The sequence below is a fragment of the Berghia stephanieae genome, chromosome 5 (genome assembly GCF_034508935.2).
Source record: "Berghia stephanieae isolate SIO BIC M18660-M18661 chromosome 5, UCSD_Bste_1.3, whole genome shotgun sequence".
Taxonomy (NCBI): Eukaryota; Metazoa; Mollusca; class Gastropoda; order Nudibranchia; family Aeolidiidae; genus Berghia; species Berghia stephanieae.
This window is the reverse complement of record NC_088364.1, coordinates 31,762,663-31,781,325: the sequence shown is the minus strand read 5'-3', so window position 1 is coordinate 31,781,325 and position 18,663 is coordinate 31,762,663. Positions and strand designations below refer to the sequence as shown.

Genomic DNA, 18,663 nt, shown 5'->3' with positions numbered 1-18,663 from the left:
AGTCCTTATGGTAATGGGGACCTAAATGCTAAGATTGGCAGAGGCAGAGATGGTGACATAATCGGACACATGGACTCGGAGACAGAAATGAACGAGGAAACATCTGGGCAGATTGGTGGTGTAGAACAAATAAATTAATGATTTCAAACACCTGGTTTCAACAACACCCAAGAAGAACCTGGACATGGCAATCACCAGGGGACAGAGCAAGGAACCAGATAGACTTTATAGCAGTATCATCCAGATTCAGAAATGGCATATTGAATTGCAAAACCTACCCAGGCGCCGATGTAGACAGTGACCATGTCCCAGTTGTTTGTACAGTAAGGATAAAGTTTAAAGCTATTCAGAGAACAGCTGGTAGAATAAAGAGGGATTACAGGTTATGCAAAGACAATGGCATACAAACAAAAATGAGAGAAGAATTTGAAAATGCACTCATGATACAAAGCCAAAGTGAACCTGATAACGAAAAATGTGAAAAACACTTTGATATATTCCAAAAGTGTGTCAAAGCAACTGCAGAAAAGCATTTACCAATAGCTCAAATAAACAGCAAAAAGGAATGGATGACAAATGAAATTCTAAACCTATTTGAAGAAAGACGAAAATGCAACAGAGGGTCTGCAGAATACCAAACATTGAACAACCACATTAAATCCAAATGCATCGAGGCACACGAGAACTATCTAGACTGGAAATGCTGCGAAATCGAAAGAGAATACAAACCCAACCCCCAACAAGCTCACCAAAGAATAAAAGAACTATCAGGGAAAAGGAAAAGCAAAGCAGCAGGAAGTTGTATCCAAAACAAACAAGGGGAACTGCTATTTGAAGAACAACATATAGAAAGCCGATGGGTAGAATACATAGGCGAACTGTACAATGATCCAAATAGAAATGAACCACCACTGAAATTCAAAGAACCATTAAGCGGACCAAACATCACCAAAAGTGAAATTGAACATGCCATGGAACGAATGAGGGATGGTAAAGCAACAGGCCCTGATGAAATATCTGTAGAGGTATTAAAAAGCCTAGGAGATCTAGCAATTGATGAACTTCACATATTATTCAACAATATATACAACACTGGGAAAATTCCAGAAGATCTCTGTAACTCTATTTTCATAGCAATACCAAAGAAAGCAGGTGCAGTCAGATGCGAAAATTTTAGAACTATAACTTTAATAAGCCACATCAACAAAATACTGTTGCGTATAATTATCAACAGGCTAAGGAATAAGATTAACTCCGAAATCGCAGAAGAACAATATGGATTCCAACCTGACAGAGGGACAAGGAACGCAATATACCTCCTCCGTGTTTTAAGTGAAAGAGCTATACAGGTTCAGACCCCACTATACCTCTGTTTTGTCGACTACAAAAAAGCTTGTGATAGAGTACGCCACGAAGAAATACTAAAACAACTGCACTCCATTGGCGCTGATGAGAAAGACCTCAGACTCATGCAAACATTATACTACACCCAGCAGGCATCTATCAAAATCGGAAACTCTACAGGAAATTCCATTCCTATTAAGAAAAGAGTCCGTCAAGGGTGTGTTGCCTCACCAGATCTGTTTAATCTATACCAAGAAACAATCATGAGGGGCATAACTAATATGGAGGGAATAAAAGTAGGAGGTCACAACATAAATAATATAAGATACGCAGACGATACGGTACTCATTGCAACATCAGAAATCCAACTTCAAAAGATTGTTGACAAAATGGTAGTAGATAGTGAAGCCAAGGGAATGGAAGTGAATATCACCAAAACGGAATGCATGGTAATACAGAAAAACCCCGAAAACAACAACACCTGCAATATAACGATTCACGGCGAGCAACTTACCAACGTAGAAAGTTTTAAATACCTAGGTTCAATAGTGACAACAGATGGAAGATGTAACCGAGACATACGAGCAAGAATAACTCAAGCCAAACAGGCCTTCATGGACCTCGGAAACATTTTGAAAAACAAACAGATGTCGTTCGGGATTAGATTCCAAGTCTTGAAGTGCTACGTGTGGCCAATCTTGTTATACAAGAAAGCTGGACTACAAATGCAGAAACACAAAAGAACATTGAAGCTTTTGAAATGTGGTGTTTGAGAAGGATGCAGAGAATATCGTATACTGCACACAAAACGAACGAAGAAGTGCTAAAACAAACATACCAACAAAGGAAACTAATGCCCTTAATAGCGGATCGACAACTATCCTTTTTCGGACACATAGTAAGGAAAGATAAGAATGAATACCTGGCAAGTTGTGGAAAAATACCTGGTAAACGCGCCCGGGGGAGACAAAGAAAAACACTCATAGACCAACTGAAGGGCTTCACCAACCTAACAATCCAAGAGATGTTTGAAAAAGCAAGAGACAGGGAGGAATGGAGAGAGATAATTCATGCAGTATCCGAAGCCTGGACCAGGCATGGAACCTAGAAGAAGAAGAATTATGGTGATACTAATACGGTCCTCGGGAATCAAGCAGGACGTGCTTATATTCGATTTGTGTTTATACTTATACTTATGTACGCAGATTCATTTTAAAAAAAAAACAACACTTTTTGCTTAGTCAAAGTCATGTTCATGCTCATGTTTTTATTACAGTAAATATAACTATTTCCTCTGAGTTTCCTAATGTATACACAATATATTGTAGGCTATGAACTGTCATTAACCCACTAAGTAAAGTCTTATTTTAGCTTTTATTTCTTAAGGGTAAAAAATTCCTTTCTATTCTGCCTCAATACAAATGTGAATATGATAGACATGACGAATATAAAGAATATTGCGATTGTTGCTTATATGTATATGACTTTTGATTGGATAAAATTGGTTATGTCTTCCTCTATATCTCTGAAATGGTTCCACTTTGTTCACAACATATAAGATGTAAAGTCTGGTGGTGTTTTAAGGGTTGTCCTACAGGTGTGAATAATGTCCTCACATCTCACATTATAAGCCACAATTTACACCCCTGTTTACAAACTGTGGTTGTATCAAAATGACTGTCTTGATTGATAAATAATTATGACCACATCCTGAGATAGTCTTAGTCCCCTCTACTCTTATCCCACTTCCATCATCGTATCAATGTCACCTCACATGGACAATGTACCCATCCCTAAATTCCTCTGCCTGTGCCGTTTCAATGACTTGCCGAGCCTGCCTTTTGTGATCTCTTCAAACAGATGTGCATTCTCTGTTTTATCATTGAGGCGTCAATTGTTTAGTGAAAGTGAAAGGGGAATGATGTAATGATGGAATAGGTATAAATTATATGCCACTCCAAGATCATCTTGATGGTTTCTGTTTCCTTGTCATTCTTTTGTATTAAAAAAAAACAAACTACAGTATTTTTTTTTTCTATTTAATGAATGTTCTTTTCTTTTTGTAATGATTAAGTTATGGTCAGAAAATTTAGCATGCTTATAAGCAGAGTCCTTTTCAGTGGGCGTGCTTGTAAAAGGATAGATTTATATTATAAAAGTTTTGTTCTTGCTCCGTGCATGCTTAAAGCAGGATCAGGTTTGTAGCCAGAGTGCTTATAAATGGAGACCACTGTATATTTAGATAAAAATCTTAAAAATATTACAATGAAAATATTTTGAACAATCATGAGCTGAGAAAATTGATTGGCTTTTACTTTTACTATTTTAAAATTTTAAAATTGAATTTTTTTAGTTATGTTGTTATTCTCTGATAGAATAATTAATAATCAATAATTATCTCTGACTGGTTAGAGGAGCAGTTCCCCATGCAGTTTATTTATTTTTCATTAAACAATATGCCATAATTAGTCCTTCTCATGTTCGTTTGACAGATGGGCTTTACCGCCTCTCAGCTTGTGGAAAAACTGATATCTCCACCAGCCCAGCAATTTGGTAAACCCAGCCTGTTGGGACAATTGTAAAACACTTCATTTCCCTATTTTACAGAAAGTACCTACATTGAAACAGTATCTGTCATTGCAAGATTGTTATCTCTCTGAAATGGACTGTAAAGACTTCAGCATTGAGAACTACCATTTATCATACAGAACAGGATGCATGCTGGAAGAACCTCTTGTATGAATTGTCATCATTTATATTTTTATTTCTATTTGCCACAGTCTTTTTCCGAAGCTACTACTACTACTCCTCCTCCTCCTACTACTACTACTACTACTACTACTACTACTACTACTACTACTACTACTACTACTACTACTACTACTACACTCACTACTACTACTACTACTACTACTACTACTACTACTACTACTACTAACTACTACTACTACTTACTACTACTACTACTACTACTACTACTACTACTACTACTACTACTACTACTACTACTACTACTACTACTACTACTACTACCTACTAACTACTACTACTACTACTACTACTACTACTACTACTACATACTACTACTACTACTACTACTACTAACTACTACTACCTACTACTACTACTACTACTACTACTACTACTACTACTACTACTACTACTACTTACTACTACTTCTACTACTACTATTACTACTGACAGATATAACTTTAATCAAATTATCTTGCAATGCCTACTTCAAAATTTGGTTCACAGTCATGTATCTCAGTGTTTACAATAAACCATGTCTTGCAATTGTAATTGATAATAATATACAACTTTACAATAGACCAGTTAACGCTTTTTTACACCTGGACAACGTGTCTGGCATCTGTCAATTGCCATTTAGTAACCTGATTTGTCTTTGCACTGTGTGTATCTGATTTCAGTTCAGGTCACCACACAAGACTTAATCATTGATAGCCTTCACAATAAAGATATTTCATCATTACAATCTTACTCGCTATCAAGCAGTCACAAAGATATAGAATATCTTTTGATTAGGAAGAGGTTGGGTGTTGGAAAGGCATAGCCCTTGATACTGATTATCAATTGTCATGAAAATATTTTAATAAAATTAAAATGAAAATTAAACAAAATCAGATTTACTTATATAGTTTAAAACGTCTTGTTGAATATTATTGAGCAAATCTATACTTATTACAGTCAGCTGCAATCTTTTCAATTGTCCTTCAGGGCCATTAGAGACGGAGTTTAACCCAATTTCTATACCATGAACCGGACAATAGCAATTGCATGCTACCCTTTGGACTAGATGCAAATCTATCCCAAAGTACTTATTGCATACCCCAACATGCCCAATCACTGCTGGGTGAACAGAAGGGTCAGAAAAAATATCAACTGAATCTGGGGTCGATTTTGGTCCCTTTGTGTGTGAAGCGAATGCTCTACCAACTGACCTATCGGGACCCCCAATCTTTTCAGTATTACCCCCCAATTCCATCAACCCAGTGTCTGTTCTTAACACCTACTCTGGCTAATAACACAGAAATGTTGTCACTGGTATTGATGATAGGTGGTGATAGTTTTTAACAATGCTGTCAATACTTTTGTGGACTAATGGTCCAATTTCTATTATTTTATCAACTTTGCTTACTTTTCATTTTTTGATTTTATTATTATTAATATTATTTTTTAACTTTTGTTTTCAAGTTTGTACTTCCTCCCTACTTTGAACCTTGGAATAAACTGTCAATAGCTGTTGGAGATCTAGTGAAGGAGGGACGTGTAAGGGATGAGGTTCATAAGGTCAGTTAAAGTTATATTATTACAATGGTGACATGCTGCTATATTTTAATTAATAGTTATAGTATATATTAATGAAATTGAATGTATATTTTTAAAAAGTTCTATTTATACTGTGGTGATGTGCTGCTAAATGTTTGAATTGGAAGTAGTTATAATAAAATAATGACATTGAATAATTGTAATGATTATGATGATAAGTATTAATAATAATAATAATAATAATAATAATAATAATAATAATAATAATAATAATAATGATAATGATAATAATAGTAATAATATTTCTTTTTCTTTTAAATTCTGTTTTGATGATGTGCTGATATATCAATGAAATGAATTTTTGTTAAGTTTTTTCCTTTCTTACACCTATAAATAGGATGCTTTTGAATTAGGAGTAATTATAATAATGAAAAAGAAGTTTAAAAGAAAAAGAGAATGATGAGAATGAAGCCCTGGCCACGTCATTGCCAAAGAAAGAACGATTAAATGATATTTCATTATGTTTGGAAATGGTTTCAGATTCTATGAAAGATAGACACATGCACATACTTTGTCCTATAATATTTTCATAGGAAAGTATTTTGCTATTGAAAAGCTATCCTCCTCTCTGATAATTTGTCAAAACATTGTTATCATAGTTGATTACAAATTCTTCCTTTAAATCAAATATCTTTTTATTTTTTAATAAACTAAATCTTTGTAGTTTTATCAAAATAAATAAAAATCTTCTGTCCTAGTAATCTGACTTTCAAAATCGATTATTTATTTTTGATATCCTTACAGTACAGTATTTATTGTGTCCAATAGAGCCGTATTGACTTCTCTCAAATCTCCTTATTTAGATCTTGAATGTAAATTTCAGTATCAGGTTCACTCATGCAAGAAAGGAATCGTTTTCTCAGTCTTCTTGTTCTTTTATTTTATTTTATTTTCATATCTATTTTATATGGATATACTCTCAAATCAAAATTTCAACTTGTCATGGTCTTTCTTTTTACCTCACATCACAACCTTATTTAGCTCTTGTCATTTCTCTTTCAACAAGCTTCCTTTACTTGATCACACTAAACTGGTTGGCTACAGACAGCTGCGGCTAGCACATCTACAACTGTCTTTCATCACATCAGGATATGTGTGGCAAGATGGAGACAAAGGAGCTGCTAAAGTAAGATTAATAGATTACAATAAACCAATCTGGGGGATCCGTTAGCTTAATTGATAGAGCTCTTGCTTCACATGCAAAGCGATCGAGATCGATCCCATGTTAAACGTAGATTTTTTCTGACTCCCGGGTCCACCCAGCTGTGATTGGGTAGTTGGGTCTGTTAATCTGGCAAAAAGTACCTTGCAATTGACTAGCATCTTGTCCAGAGGGTAGCAAACTTTCGTTAATGTCCGTTTCACGCTATAGAAACGAGGATGAACTCCGGTTTCATGGGCCTAATGGGTCTGAAGGACTACTGTAATCAAACCAATTTAATTCTATACCAGTGAGAACAGATTTCCTAAAGTGAATAAGTCATAATTTCTCCTATTATTAATATGGTCATAAATACAAACGCAATCATTTTTACAGAGGCAATATTAAAATTGATTTGATTTGGGATTCTCTGGTCTCATTGGAGACCATTTTATTTTTATAAATAAGTCAAATATGATTTCAGCGTAAATAAATTATGTAACATTGTTAAAAGGAAACCTTATTCCAGAAGCTATCCCAAGAGGCCATTTGGTTTTTAACGAGAAGAGTTAAGTTTCTACGCGAGTTACACAACACTGCTAAATACAAGGCGCAAGTTTGGAAACTTTCAATATCATAATTTTTATACGATTCTGGTATAACTGGCAAGGTTTCTTGGCCAATCATAGATTTTTAATCAAACTTAGCAAGTATTAACTTAAGGTATTGTTCTTGTTGCTTGCAAATTTTCGACGGTTTCTGATTTCTTCTTCGTATTGAAACGTTACAATTTTTTCCAGTTTTTTCTTCTCGCACCCTTATATGAATACAGCAGCCTCAGGCAAATGAGCTGACAGTCAGAAATATCTCTTGCTCTATATATGCACATTTATTTTTTGAAAACAACTTATGTGTCTTCCTGCTGGCATGTGAAGAATGCAAAATCAAGTGGGTGAGCTAATTTTTCAGTGTTGTACTTTTCTTTGGATCAGAAGATTGCATATTAAATGCAGTTGAAACTGCAATTGTTTCCTGTGAGCAGTGGTAATCCTTTGGAACCATAGCATCCAGGTACTGGATTTGATTCCTATACACTGTTTCTTTCGACAGTAAAAAGGACTTGCTGCCATATGAATAGTATTAAAATGTGCATTATTCTTTTGTCATGTCTAACAACCGAGCTACCCATTGGTTCAGTGATGGATTCATTTTGTTTAGAAACATTTGATAAAATCCCTGACGCAAGTTGGAATGATATAAACAAGCTCAATAACAATTTATAGAGCTTAGATTTTATTTTTAAACAGTTATTATCTCTACAACACAAGAAGTGACCTTTAGTATGCACCAGTTATGTGGTCATTTATTGGCTTGAACGGTTTGAAAGAAGCTATTTTTAGTGATAAAAGTAATTTTTATATTTTGCTTTTGTTTGTTATGATTTTCATTTTAACATTTTTTAGATCCTGCCAAAATCTGTTGCCATTCCATTCTACTACATTTCCAAACATCTAGGAGTGCATCCTATTCTATGTCACATGGACCTAGTACTGTCCAACCTCATCATAAGAGACAGCTATAATGGGTGGGTTATGTTTTTAAATAAAAAGTAAAACATTAGATGATCTATGCATTATTGTTTGAACTAATATACTCACAGATACAATCTTCAGCCTGAAGCTTTTTGCCTTAATGGAAGAAGATGATGAGCATTAGTCTTTAAAAATATAATTGATGATTTTAATGAATTCAATATGTTTTTTTCACCCTCCCACTCCTTCAGTGAAATATAAACGGAAAGAATTGAAGTAGTCAATGACCTATTACCACAAAAAACGTGAATGTATAGTAAAAAAAAAAATTAACAATGAAAATGTTGTCCTGGTTGATTTTGTTGTTTAGATCAGTCAATTTATCCATCTTTGAGAAAAAGATACTCTAAAGTAGTTGCATGCTAAAATGTCGCTTGTTATGTAATGTAAATACATTTGAGCCATCTTGGTCTTTTTTACTCTCTTTTTATAATTGTTGTAATTGATTTTACATGCCCATGTACGGTGTTGTTTTGTTTTACATTCTTATTATAGGGACTGTGATTGATATAATCTCTTATCTATTCCACAGAGAATATGATGACCTTACGTGAGTTTTTATGTGATTTCTACTTTATTCTCAAGTTGTTCAATTTTCATAGTTCATACTGTAAGCTTAAATGACTTATGAAGTGTAAGCAAGCTAGTTTCGAAGAATGGGGTTACAAATGGCAGACATATAAAGTTGCAATAGAAAGCAATAAGAACAGATGTAAAAGGAGGAATCTGATTTATAATTGTAATTAAAGCTTTTAAATGAAAGTATTAAAGAAAACAAAAGTGAAGAGAAAAAGAGTGATAAGAGAGGTATATTGTGATCAATAGATGTAAATCATACTGCAAAATTTCAATCATGGCGAGAACTACTTAAGTTAAAAGAGTTTTGATATAACAGTACCAAAAATTCTTTTATTGTCAAGTTAAATTCAGTATTTTGCAATATCATTGTACATTAGCTTTAGGTTTTCGAAGTCAGAAACTAAGTAAACTTCTCAATCATGATTTTGTGGAATATGGGATATTGAGTTATTTAGAAAAACTGATGATTGTGTCTCTTTATTGTATATACTCTCCTTTAGTAATATTGACTGTTTCTATCGTCTACCTGGGGGAGAAGTAGCCAAACCTTTTGTCACTGTCACTATGCTGGTGGAAATGGAATTTGCCAAATGTTTAAAGGTAAGGATGCATCTGAGCCAATTTGTTGTGAATGATCAGCATTATCGGGACAATTGAACTTGGAATTACCTCTTGAGTAAAAGCCTGACATTAGATAAGAATCTCAATAGAATAGTAATTAATTGGATTAAAACTAGACAGTGTTTGAAAAATTCATATTGAGAAAAGATTCTACTTTTTTAGCCAAAAACCAAAATTGTACATTACAATTACAAGTCTAAATATGAAAACATAATCTTGAATCTTTCACTTTATGCCCTTTCAAAAAGATTTTATGTTATCTACTGAAATACAAATGGAGGTTTGGAAGAGGTTGATCAGAGGGTCGTTTGAATCCTTCTTTTTCTTCCTACCTTTTGGGTTGCATAAAGTGACTTACCAAATCCACTGTCCAATGGAGATGCGACGGATGTGCCATTTTTATGGAATTGAGTAACAAGAAAAATACTTCAAAACTTTTAATAATTGTCTATGCGGATATAACCGGAGGGAAAATACAGTTTGTGCCCCGAATATGCAGCGTTTTCTTTGACACAAAATGAATGGAGGTAGAAGTAGTGTAATTGAAACAAAACCTTGAAAAATGTTTTTTTCTCTTTTGAGGAAAACTTTTTGTCTAAAATCAAAGCCCTATCTCCAATGAGTAAAAATGTTTTTGAATTTTGAAAATCCATTCATAAATAAACAAGTTATGCAGTTTCAAAGGTGTCATTTATTTGGATGACCCGCAAAGAGGAAAAAAACGGAAAATATGGGACGCTTTTTCGGCATTTTTTTTCGACCTTTGGTTGTATCTTGCGCAATAAATTAGATTAAAAGATTGAAACTTGAAGAGCAAATTAGGATGGTGTTTTGTAAAATACGGGAAAAGTACTCGTCATATTCATATGAAATTTTACAACCAAAAAGAAGAAATGTTCATGTATTACCTTGTCAGCGACAAAACCTCCACGCCCGGTAGTTTTAGAAATATTTTACTCCAAAGAGTAAAAATCTATTTTTAACGGTCTTCTGGTAATCGCACTAGTTTTGTCGCTTGACATAATCTAAAATGACCTTTTTTCTAACTGTGTGCCAACTTTCAGTCATATTCATCGATAAACAGCGACGTAATTAATTTTTTAAAATAGCATATACGAAACGGCTTTGTCCCATATTTTGACGCGAATTCGGGCACTTCGTGAGTGAAAAAGAGGCCCAAAGATTTGTGCGGGATAGTCATTGCTAAATGCTGGTAATACAACAGATATATGTAATTTACCGGTGCTCATGATTCCTTTTGTGATCTATGAAAAAGTAACTTAATTAATAGATGAATAAATGTATAAATAAGTAAATAACTATTTTGTTTATAAAAATATTTCTTTGTATTTATCATTACAATTTATTTTCCAGCCCATGGAAAAAGTTATAAACTTGGTTCAAGAATACAAATTTGAAAAAGATCAAGTTTACCATTACTATATTATGCAAGATATTGTTGGTCATTTGGAGTATTTAGCTGAATGTATCAAGGATATGAAAAAGGCATTTTCTCTAATGCATGGTAAGTATACATTCAAATACACATATACATTAATATCTTTTTAGCTTATTAACATTTCATAATTGTATCATGAAGTCATTTTATCTTTATAAAAAAAAAAAAAAAGAATATTGTCTGAATGAATTTTTTAAGAACTAGTATGAAAAGTGACAGTCCTTTATTGACATTTTGACAAATTTATTTTTTTATAAATTATAATTTAAAAATTTCAACTTTGCAAAGTAGAGGTTTATTTAACTGTCAAAGAAACTCACTGATAACTTTCACTCTATGAATTAAACATGAAATATTTAAGGCTGTGATAAAAGTTTATTTTGTAACATTTGACACAAAGATGAATTAACCTATTTTGGATAGTATAGTATGGGCATGATCCACTTTTCATCAAATACAGGCCTGTAAATCTTCCGACAATTGTCGGTTTTCTGACAGTATGATTTTGCTCGATAAATTCTGTTAATTGTTGATTTTTTTTTAAAGAGTAAAGAAGAAAAAAAGATAAATAAAAGTAAAAATATAATTGGGGAAATGACATGATTTTACTAGTCAATTTACGTGTCAGTGTCATATCTTTGCAGTGATGATAGTCTTCCGTGGATATGCGGAATTCCAGGATTTTAGGATTTTTATGAAATTTTCCGCTGTTTTTGCTGTGTCAAACATTTTCCGCTAAGTGGTAGTTGAGCTGAAAAATCACCTTACGTCATGTGTCACTTTTTGACACCTCTGCTCAGCTGCATGATTTAGGCAATAATAATATGATTTTTTTCGGACAGACAGTGCTGTTAACGGCCAGGTACTCATTTTACACCTGAACACGGTGAGAGAATGTGAGTAAAGAGTCTTTTCCGGGGACTGAACTATGCGCCGAGCAAGGCTCAAACCCAGGACCTTCCGATCCGACAGCGAGTGTCATACCACAAGACCACATAGCGCAAGGAAGGAAGTTACATAAGAATAAACAAGGGCTTTCACTCTTCAAGACAAATTAGCAACACATGAGATATAACTATGTCATTACTACACATACCATAACAATTACACAGTTATTTCCCATCCATTACAATTATTCTCCTCAATAAAGCAGATCGATTTAACCCAAATTTCATACTTTTCAGCATAGATTCAATTTTTGGCATTTAACTCACCCCAACATTTTAATGGTATTACTTGGAACCTTGTTTGTGTCTGCATGAAAAATATTTCTTTGTAGAAACTTTCCCTTGCTTCATTTCAAATTGTATTTATTCTTGAAGAAGAAAAAAAGTTATCAAATTGTATTATTTACTTATAAGATTTCATTTTGAAATCTCTTTCAGACAATCTTCCTGCTGCAACTTTTTTCAATGTTTTGCGTCCATTTCTAGGAGGGTGAGTTCTACACTATAATGTTTTATTTTTTATAGGAAAATTGTCTGCGCTTATGACGCATGTCCTGAAGAGGAAATGAATGGGCAAATGGAAAGAGTTATTTGGCAAGTAGTTGTGATTGTGATGACCCAGTTAAATGAAATTGGTACAAATGTAGCTTATTTACCCTTGAAGGGTCTGACTTGAACCCCAAAAAGCCTGACAGAGCTGTACTTTATTTATAAAGATTGGTGTGATTAAAGTTTTTAAATTTATGCATATCGAGTGATTTAGTTATGCTGGGCCTTTCTGCAAGAATTTATCTAATAAATCAAGGGGTACAGTTAAACACTCATACCCACTTATTTTACTAGCTTACTTTGCTCATCCTCAACTGTGTGACAAACTGACAATATTTTGCGAAGGCCTAAACAACCAAGCAAAATTACCTCTCGTTGATATTCATCAAAATAAGAGAAAGCCATCCAAGTTTATGGTTCTCCTCTCAAGAGTTGATGGCCATTTGCACTGGTTCATACCATCAACATTGTGACAGTGGAATATTCTCACATCTCCAATGAAATGAAAATACTGGGGTCTGTGGAATCTTCAAAATTGAAGTTACAGACTAAAGAGGAAGAAGGCGACAAAGATTTAAATAATTTTGTTCCTCCTCAGCAACCTATGTGCTGTTTTCCTAGGTTGCTATACATATATATTTGGTAGATACAATTCTCTAGTTGTGTTTTAGGAAGAGGTTCTGCTCTTAATTTTGACACGCTTGTGCATTTTAGTTGATGGTTATGGACTGTCTCAAGTGCTGTGTGTCAATGTCCTTAGTTGTAACTTTTTTATTTCTCTACTTTGAGGTCTTTGGTCAGGTATTTTGTACATATTTTAACCATATTGTCTTCCAATGTTATGACTCATTTTGTTGAAGGTTGTTAAGTTTACAGATAAATAAATATTTGAACGTTTTTGTTTGCCTACCTCTTCAGCTAGTTCATCAATTATTCTCAGGTAGTTCTATAGGATCTGCTATCCATTTCAGAACTATAGCTATTTTTATTTTCTTTTGGGTTTCTAATTGCATGCAATTTATCTGAGAATGGCCTTCAGTGTTTCACTGAAGACTTTCATTCTTACATCATTGCGTGAGCTGTATGCTCCTTTTAATATTTTGATCCCATATTACCCTTTAATACTTTAATAATTGGAAGGTAAACTCTAGTAATGTATGATCAAAATTAGAAAGAAGTCTTTATGTATTAACTCTAATCTTGTTACTGGTTATACAGCTCTCATTTAATTAAATTACAATATAAGAGACTTTTGATGGCCGTGATTGTCCTTTTGAAATTATTTCCAATGTATAAGATGAGACCTACAGGCAGTATAGTATTTGCAGTGCAGCATTTATTCCTCATCCTTGCTCGGACAAAATATTTAAAACAAGGGGTACATGAAATTTGTACAAAGAAAATAGGTAAATCTATAAATTTCCGATATTAAGATTTGTACAAGGAATCCTTGAAAACGAGGAATAAGATGATGATTAATGCGTACTGCACTGTATTTAGTCATCCTTATTATATATTTATTAGATATTCGTTTGTTTTTTTTGGACAGATGGGGAGGTGAAGGAAATGTTCTACCAGATGGACTCATTTATGAAGGAATTTCTGATAAACCTGTTCAGGTATTGTAACCACATCACCATATTAATCAAATGAAACCAACATTAACTTCTTTTCACAACTCAATTAACTAACTAGGAACATATGCAGTTTGAGATCATCCCAAAGATTCCATATTTTAGCGTTGACATCAATGCTCTCTCTCTCTCTCTCTCTCTCTCTCTCTCTGTGGCATATCACTTGGACGTAGCCTCCCACACAGTCCTTCGGAAGAAGTCTCTGTCTTGTGCCCATCTGCCACATTCCGTCACGCCGTTGTTGAGCCATTCCTGTATATCCTGTTGCCATCTTCTTTGTGGTCTTCCTCTGCCTCTTTTGCCCTCCTCCATGCCCTCCAGTACATCTCTCTCTAGTGTGTCGTGTCTTTTCAGGTGCCCAAAGTAATTGAGTTTCAGCTTTTTTATCTTACTCATTAGCAGGGACTTTTTAGTCCTAGTGTTTTCATGATGTTTGCATTGCTTTCTTTGTTTGTCCACGGGATGCGTAAGATTTTCTATAGCATTTCATTTCGAAGACGTTATTCTCTTTCTGATCTTTGGTTATAGACCATGTCTCGCATGCATATATTGCAGTTGGAAAAATACAGGATGTTAGGATCTTCATTTTCAGTCTGACTTCCTCGCTCTTCCAGATTGCCATCATTTTGTTTAGTTTGTTGCTTGCAATTGCAAGTCTTCTCCTGATATCTGGTGCCGATTTTCCATTGGCTTCTATTTGTGCTCCAAGGTAAATGAAATTTGTAACATTTTCCAGTTGTTCTCCTTCTATTTCGACCTGAGCAGTGCTGCTTTTATCTGTGCTCATTATTTTCGTTTTCTTTGCGTTTAATAATATGTCTTTGTCTTCACTATGTTTTTTTACCGATTTTACTAGTTTGTTGATACCTGTTGATGTTGTTGACAATAGCGCCGTGTCGTCTGCATATCGTAGGTCAGAGATCTTCCTGCCATTTATCTTAACGGCACTGTACTCTTCATCTTTTTCTTCTGTCATTACATCACGCATTATTGTTTCGGTGTATAGGCTGAATAGCGAAGGAGAAAGGATGCACCCCTGCCTCACTCCCCGCTTTATTGGGAACCATTTTGTAAGTCCATATTCTAGTCTAACCGATGCTGTCTGTTGTTGGTAAAGATTGTTTATGAGGTTGACTATTTTGTAGTGGCAGTTTAAGTTCTTCAAAGTTGTTACTATTTGTTCGTGATTTACGCAGTCAAATGCTTTGCTGTAATCTATGAAGCACATGTGTAGATCTATGTTTGCCTCCCTGCTTTTTTCAATCAGTGTCCTGATATTAAATATTTGGTCTCTTGTTCCCCTGTTTGGTCTAAAGCCTGCTTGAGTTTGGCTGACTTCTTCCTTCACCACGTTCTCTAATCTCTTCAAAATAATTTTCAGTAAGATCTTTCTTGCATGGCTGATGAGTGATATCGTCCTGTAATTTGTGCATAGCTGTAGGTCTCCTTTTTTGGGGATTGGTATAAATACAGCCTTTGTCCATTCATTTGGCCATCGTTCTTCGTGCCATATCTTTTTACAGAGAGTGTGATATAATGCAGTCCCCTCGTCTCCACTAGCTTTGATCATTTCTCCCGATATTTCATCGTTTCCTGCTGATTTGCCTGTTGGGAGCTGTTTAATTGCCCATTCTACTTCGCTTCGTAGGGGTGGTAGTTCATCTCCATTCCTACATCAATGCTAAAGAATCAAATTGAGAAATGTGTGTTCACTGTTTGTGTTTTGTGATGGAAGCAAGGGTTCACAGCATAAAACGCGTACCCTTGTGAAGAACAGGCATTAAAATCGTCCTAACTCTCAGGTAACCTTAGTGGTGTAATGGTAGCATGTTTGACTGGTAATCAGGAGGCCTGAGGTTCGATCTCCAGTTGAGGAAGACATTATTTGGGATGGGGTTTTTTTCTTGTATTTTTCTTTCTTGCATTGTCTGGCACTGTTTCATACACACTTTTTAGATCTTTAATGTACTAAAGTGCATGTGTTGAAAATAATATATTGTATCAACTTTTCTTTTCCATTAGTTATCAGGAGGAAGTGCTGCCCAAAGTACGTCTATGCAAGCTCTTGATGCTTTTCTTGGCGTGTCTCATTTTGGTGGTAAGGTGATCGCAAAATCTCAATTTTTGGAAATTGAAAAAAAGATTTTGTTTTTCTATTTTGTACTTTTGAATATAGACTGCAATAATAAAAATTGTTAAACGGATGCGAAAGCTGGACTACAAATGCAGAAACACAAAAGAACATTGAAGCTTTTGAAATGTGGTGCTTGAGAAGGATGCAGAGAATATCGTATACTGCACACAAAACGAACGAAGAAGTGCTAAAACAAACATACCAACAAAGGAAACTAATGCCCTTAATAGCGGATCGACAACTATCCTTTTTCGGACACATAGTAAGGAAAGATAAGAATGAATACCTGGCAAGTTGTGGAAAAATACTGGTAAACGCGCCCGGGGAGACAAAGAAAAACACTCATAGACCAACTGAAGGGCTTCACCAACCTAACAATCCAAGAGCTGTTTGAAAAAGCAAGAGACAGGGAGGAATGGAGAGAGATAATTCATGCAGTATCCGAAGCCTGGACCAGGCATGGAACCTAGAAGAAGAAGAATAAAAATTGTACCATATATGTTTAGCATCAAGATTGCTAAGTAGTTAGATCAGTAACTGGCATTAGGTGATATTAATTTTTTTTTAATATATTAAAAATCATTGTTTATGACACTAATATGATGCCTGGAAAGCAAAAGATATGGATCACTCGATCCATAAAAAGAAAGAAAAATTACAAAAAATCTAACATTTTACAATCAAGCAATGAAAGATGTTCTCGAAGTGAAATAACCAAAGAATGCTTACAAATGACATGCAATGAAATCTTGACATTGATCTTACACCAAGAAAACTTTCAGTTTAAACTACTTGCACCTTTTTAACCTAACTTTCTAAAGTGGCAGCATGCAATATTCAAGTTTGGCCATAAAAAGCTTTAGTTTGGCCAATATTAGGGTATGCCAGTGTAGTTTGTGATTCCCATTGTATGGATGGAAGAGTTTCTTTAAAAAAGAAAAAAACCAAACAAAATCTCCCAACAGAAAGGGATAAGGTAATATAAGCTGACGATTTTGAATTACAAACTCTCGTGCAAAACATCAAAAGGGATTGAAACGCTTTACCAAATGAAACAATTGTAGCACTGACAGTAAAGATAGATCAATGACGAAAGTTTTCAACAAAATGTAAAACTTGTCAGAGAAAGTCAAGTGTCCTTTTTGTATTAACTCTCTTACTATATTCGTCATTGCCTGTAACCAAGTACTCATTACCTGGGAATTGATCCATGATATGGATGGCTGCTATGTCCTGAAGGTACCAACGTTGTTATTATCCGATTTCAATTTCCATAAGTTCTGTAAACTTTTTTTCCTCCTTGTATTTCTCCTTCACCAGTTCCTCCTCCTCCTCCTCCTCCTCCTCCTCCTCCTCCTCCTCCCTTCTTCTTCTTCTTCTTACTATGTGATTACTTTTTAATTGTTCTATTTTGATTTGTTTTTTTTTCTTTTTCAATAGAGAAAAACGAGTTTCTGTTGTCCATGAGACGCTCCATGCCTCCAGATCATATGCGCTTTATTGAGGACTTGGAAAAATATTCATATTTATCTTCATATGGTTAGTATTAGTTACCAATATATTTGATATTGAATTTAATCAAGTGTTTCTGGGCGGGGTCTTTTGACCTCCCGTGGTGGGCAGGAGGTTACTTGCTGTGTCTCATATCTCCCTATATCTTTTTTCCAACTTGCTTTCTGTCTTTGTCTTGGAATGGCATTACTTGGTTTTGTCCTGGCATTTGCTGGAGTCCATGGCTGAAAGGGATACAGTCGAATGTGTATTATTAGTCTTGGGAGGTGATTTTTTTTCATTGTAAATCATCAATTTGTTATATACGGATCGTTAAGATATAATTTTGGAACCTATCTTGTAAACATTTGAGTATGTTCCTCATAGTGGGATTCTGTGCTGGTTTCTGGATGAAACTTTTAGGTGATCTCATACTGAATACATTCATGTTCTGCTCTTGAAATCTACATATGTTCCATATTAAAACAAATACCCCTATGTCTTACTTTGTCTTGGGCACTTTATTGTACTTCTAGAATTTTTTTGACTATCCCATTTTCTTACTTTTATTAGTGCTGATATGACCTTAATGTGTCTCAAGCGTGTAAAACCCTTAAAAACAAAAACAGACATTAATTGAGCTTGTAAGAAGTTCAATTAATTTTTGTTTTAAAATATATTAGTTCATGTATATATTTGTCGTTTTAATTTTTATATTTTAAAACAAACTTGTACTTGTCCTTTTTAATTGTTCAAATCAGGAGGATAAAGGTACTTTTACGTCAATTGTTGATCAGTTGTAAGGGCACACTAGACTATTTC

General features: G+C 34.5%; 1 protein-coding gene across 1 annotated transcript in view; it reads left to right on the top strand.

The window, feature by feature from the left end:
* LOC144972761 (myoglobin-like) overlaps positions 1-18,663 on the top strand; it is a 28,909-nt gene that overhangs the window by 1,373 nt on the left and 8,873 nt on the right. Inside the window, exons 2-12 of the mRNA XM_078914365.1 lie at positions 3,952-4,080; positions 5,560-5,655; positions 6,701-6,820; positions 8,299-8,420; positions 8,960-8,977; positions 9,507-9,606; positions 11,002-11,152; positions 12,472-12,523; positions 14,132-14,201; positions 16,239-16,314; positions 17,791-17,889. Coding sequence (XP_078770491.1) covers positions 4,006-4,080; positions 5,560-5,655; positions 6,701-6,820; positions 8,299-8,420; positions 8,960-8,977; positions 9,507-9,606; positions 11,002-11,152; positions 12,472-12,523; positions 14,132-14,201; positions 16,239-16,314; positions 17,791-17,889 — 979 coding nt within the window. The 5' untranslated portion in view covers positions 3,952-4,005. The remainder of the gene's footprint in view (positions 1-3,951; positions 4,081-5,559; positions 5,656-6,700; positions 6,821-8,298; positions 8,421-8,959; positions 8,978-9,506; positions 9,607-11,001; positions 11,153-12,471; positions 12,524-14,131; positions 14,202-16,238; positions 16,315-17,790; positions 17,890-18,663) is intronic.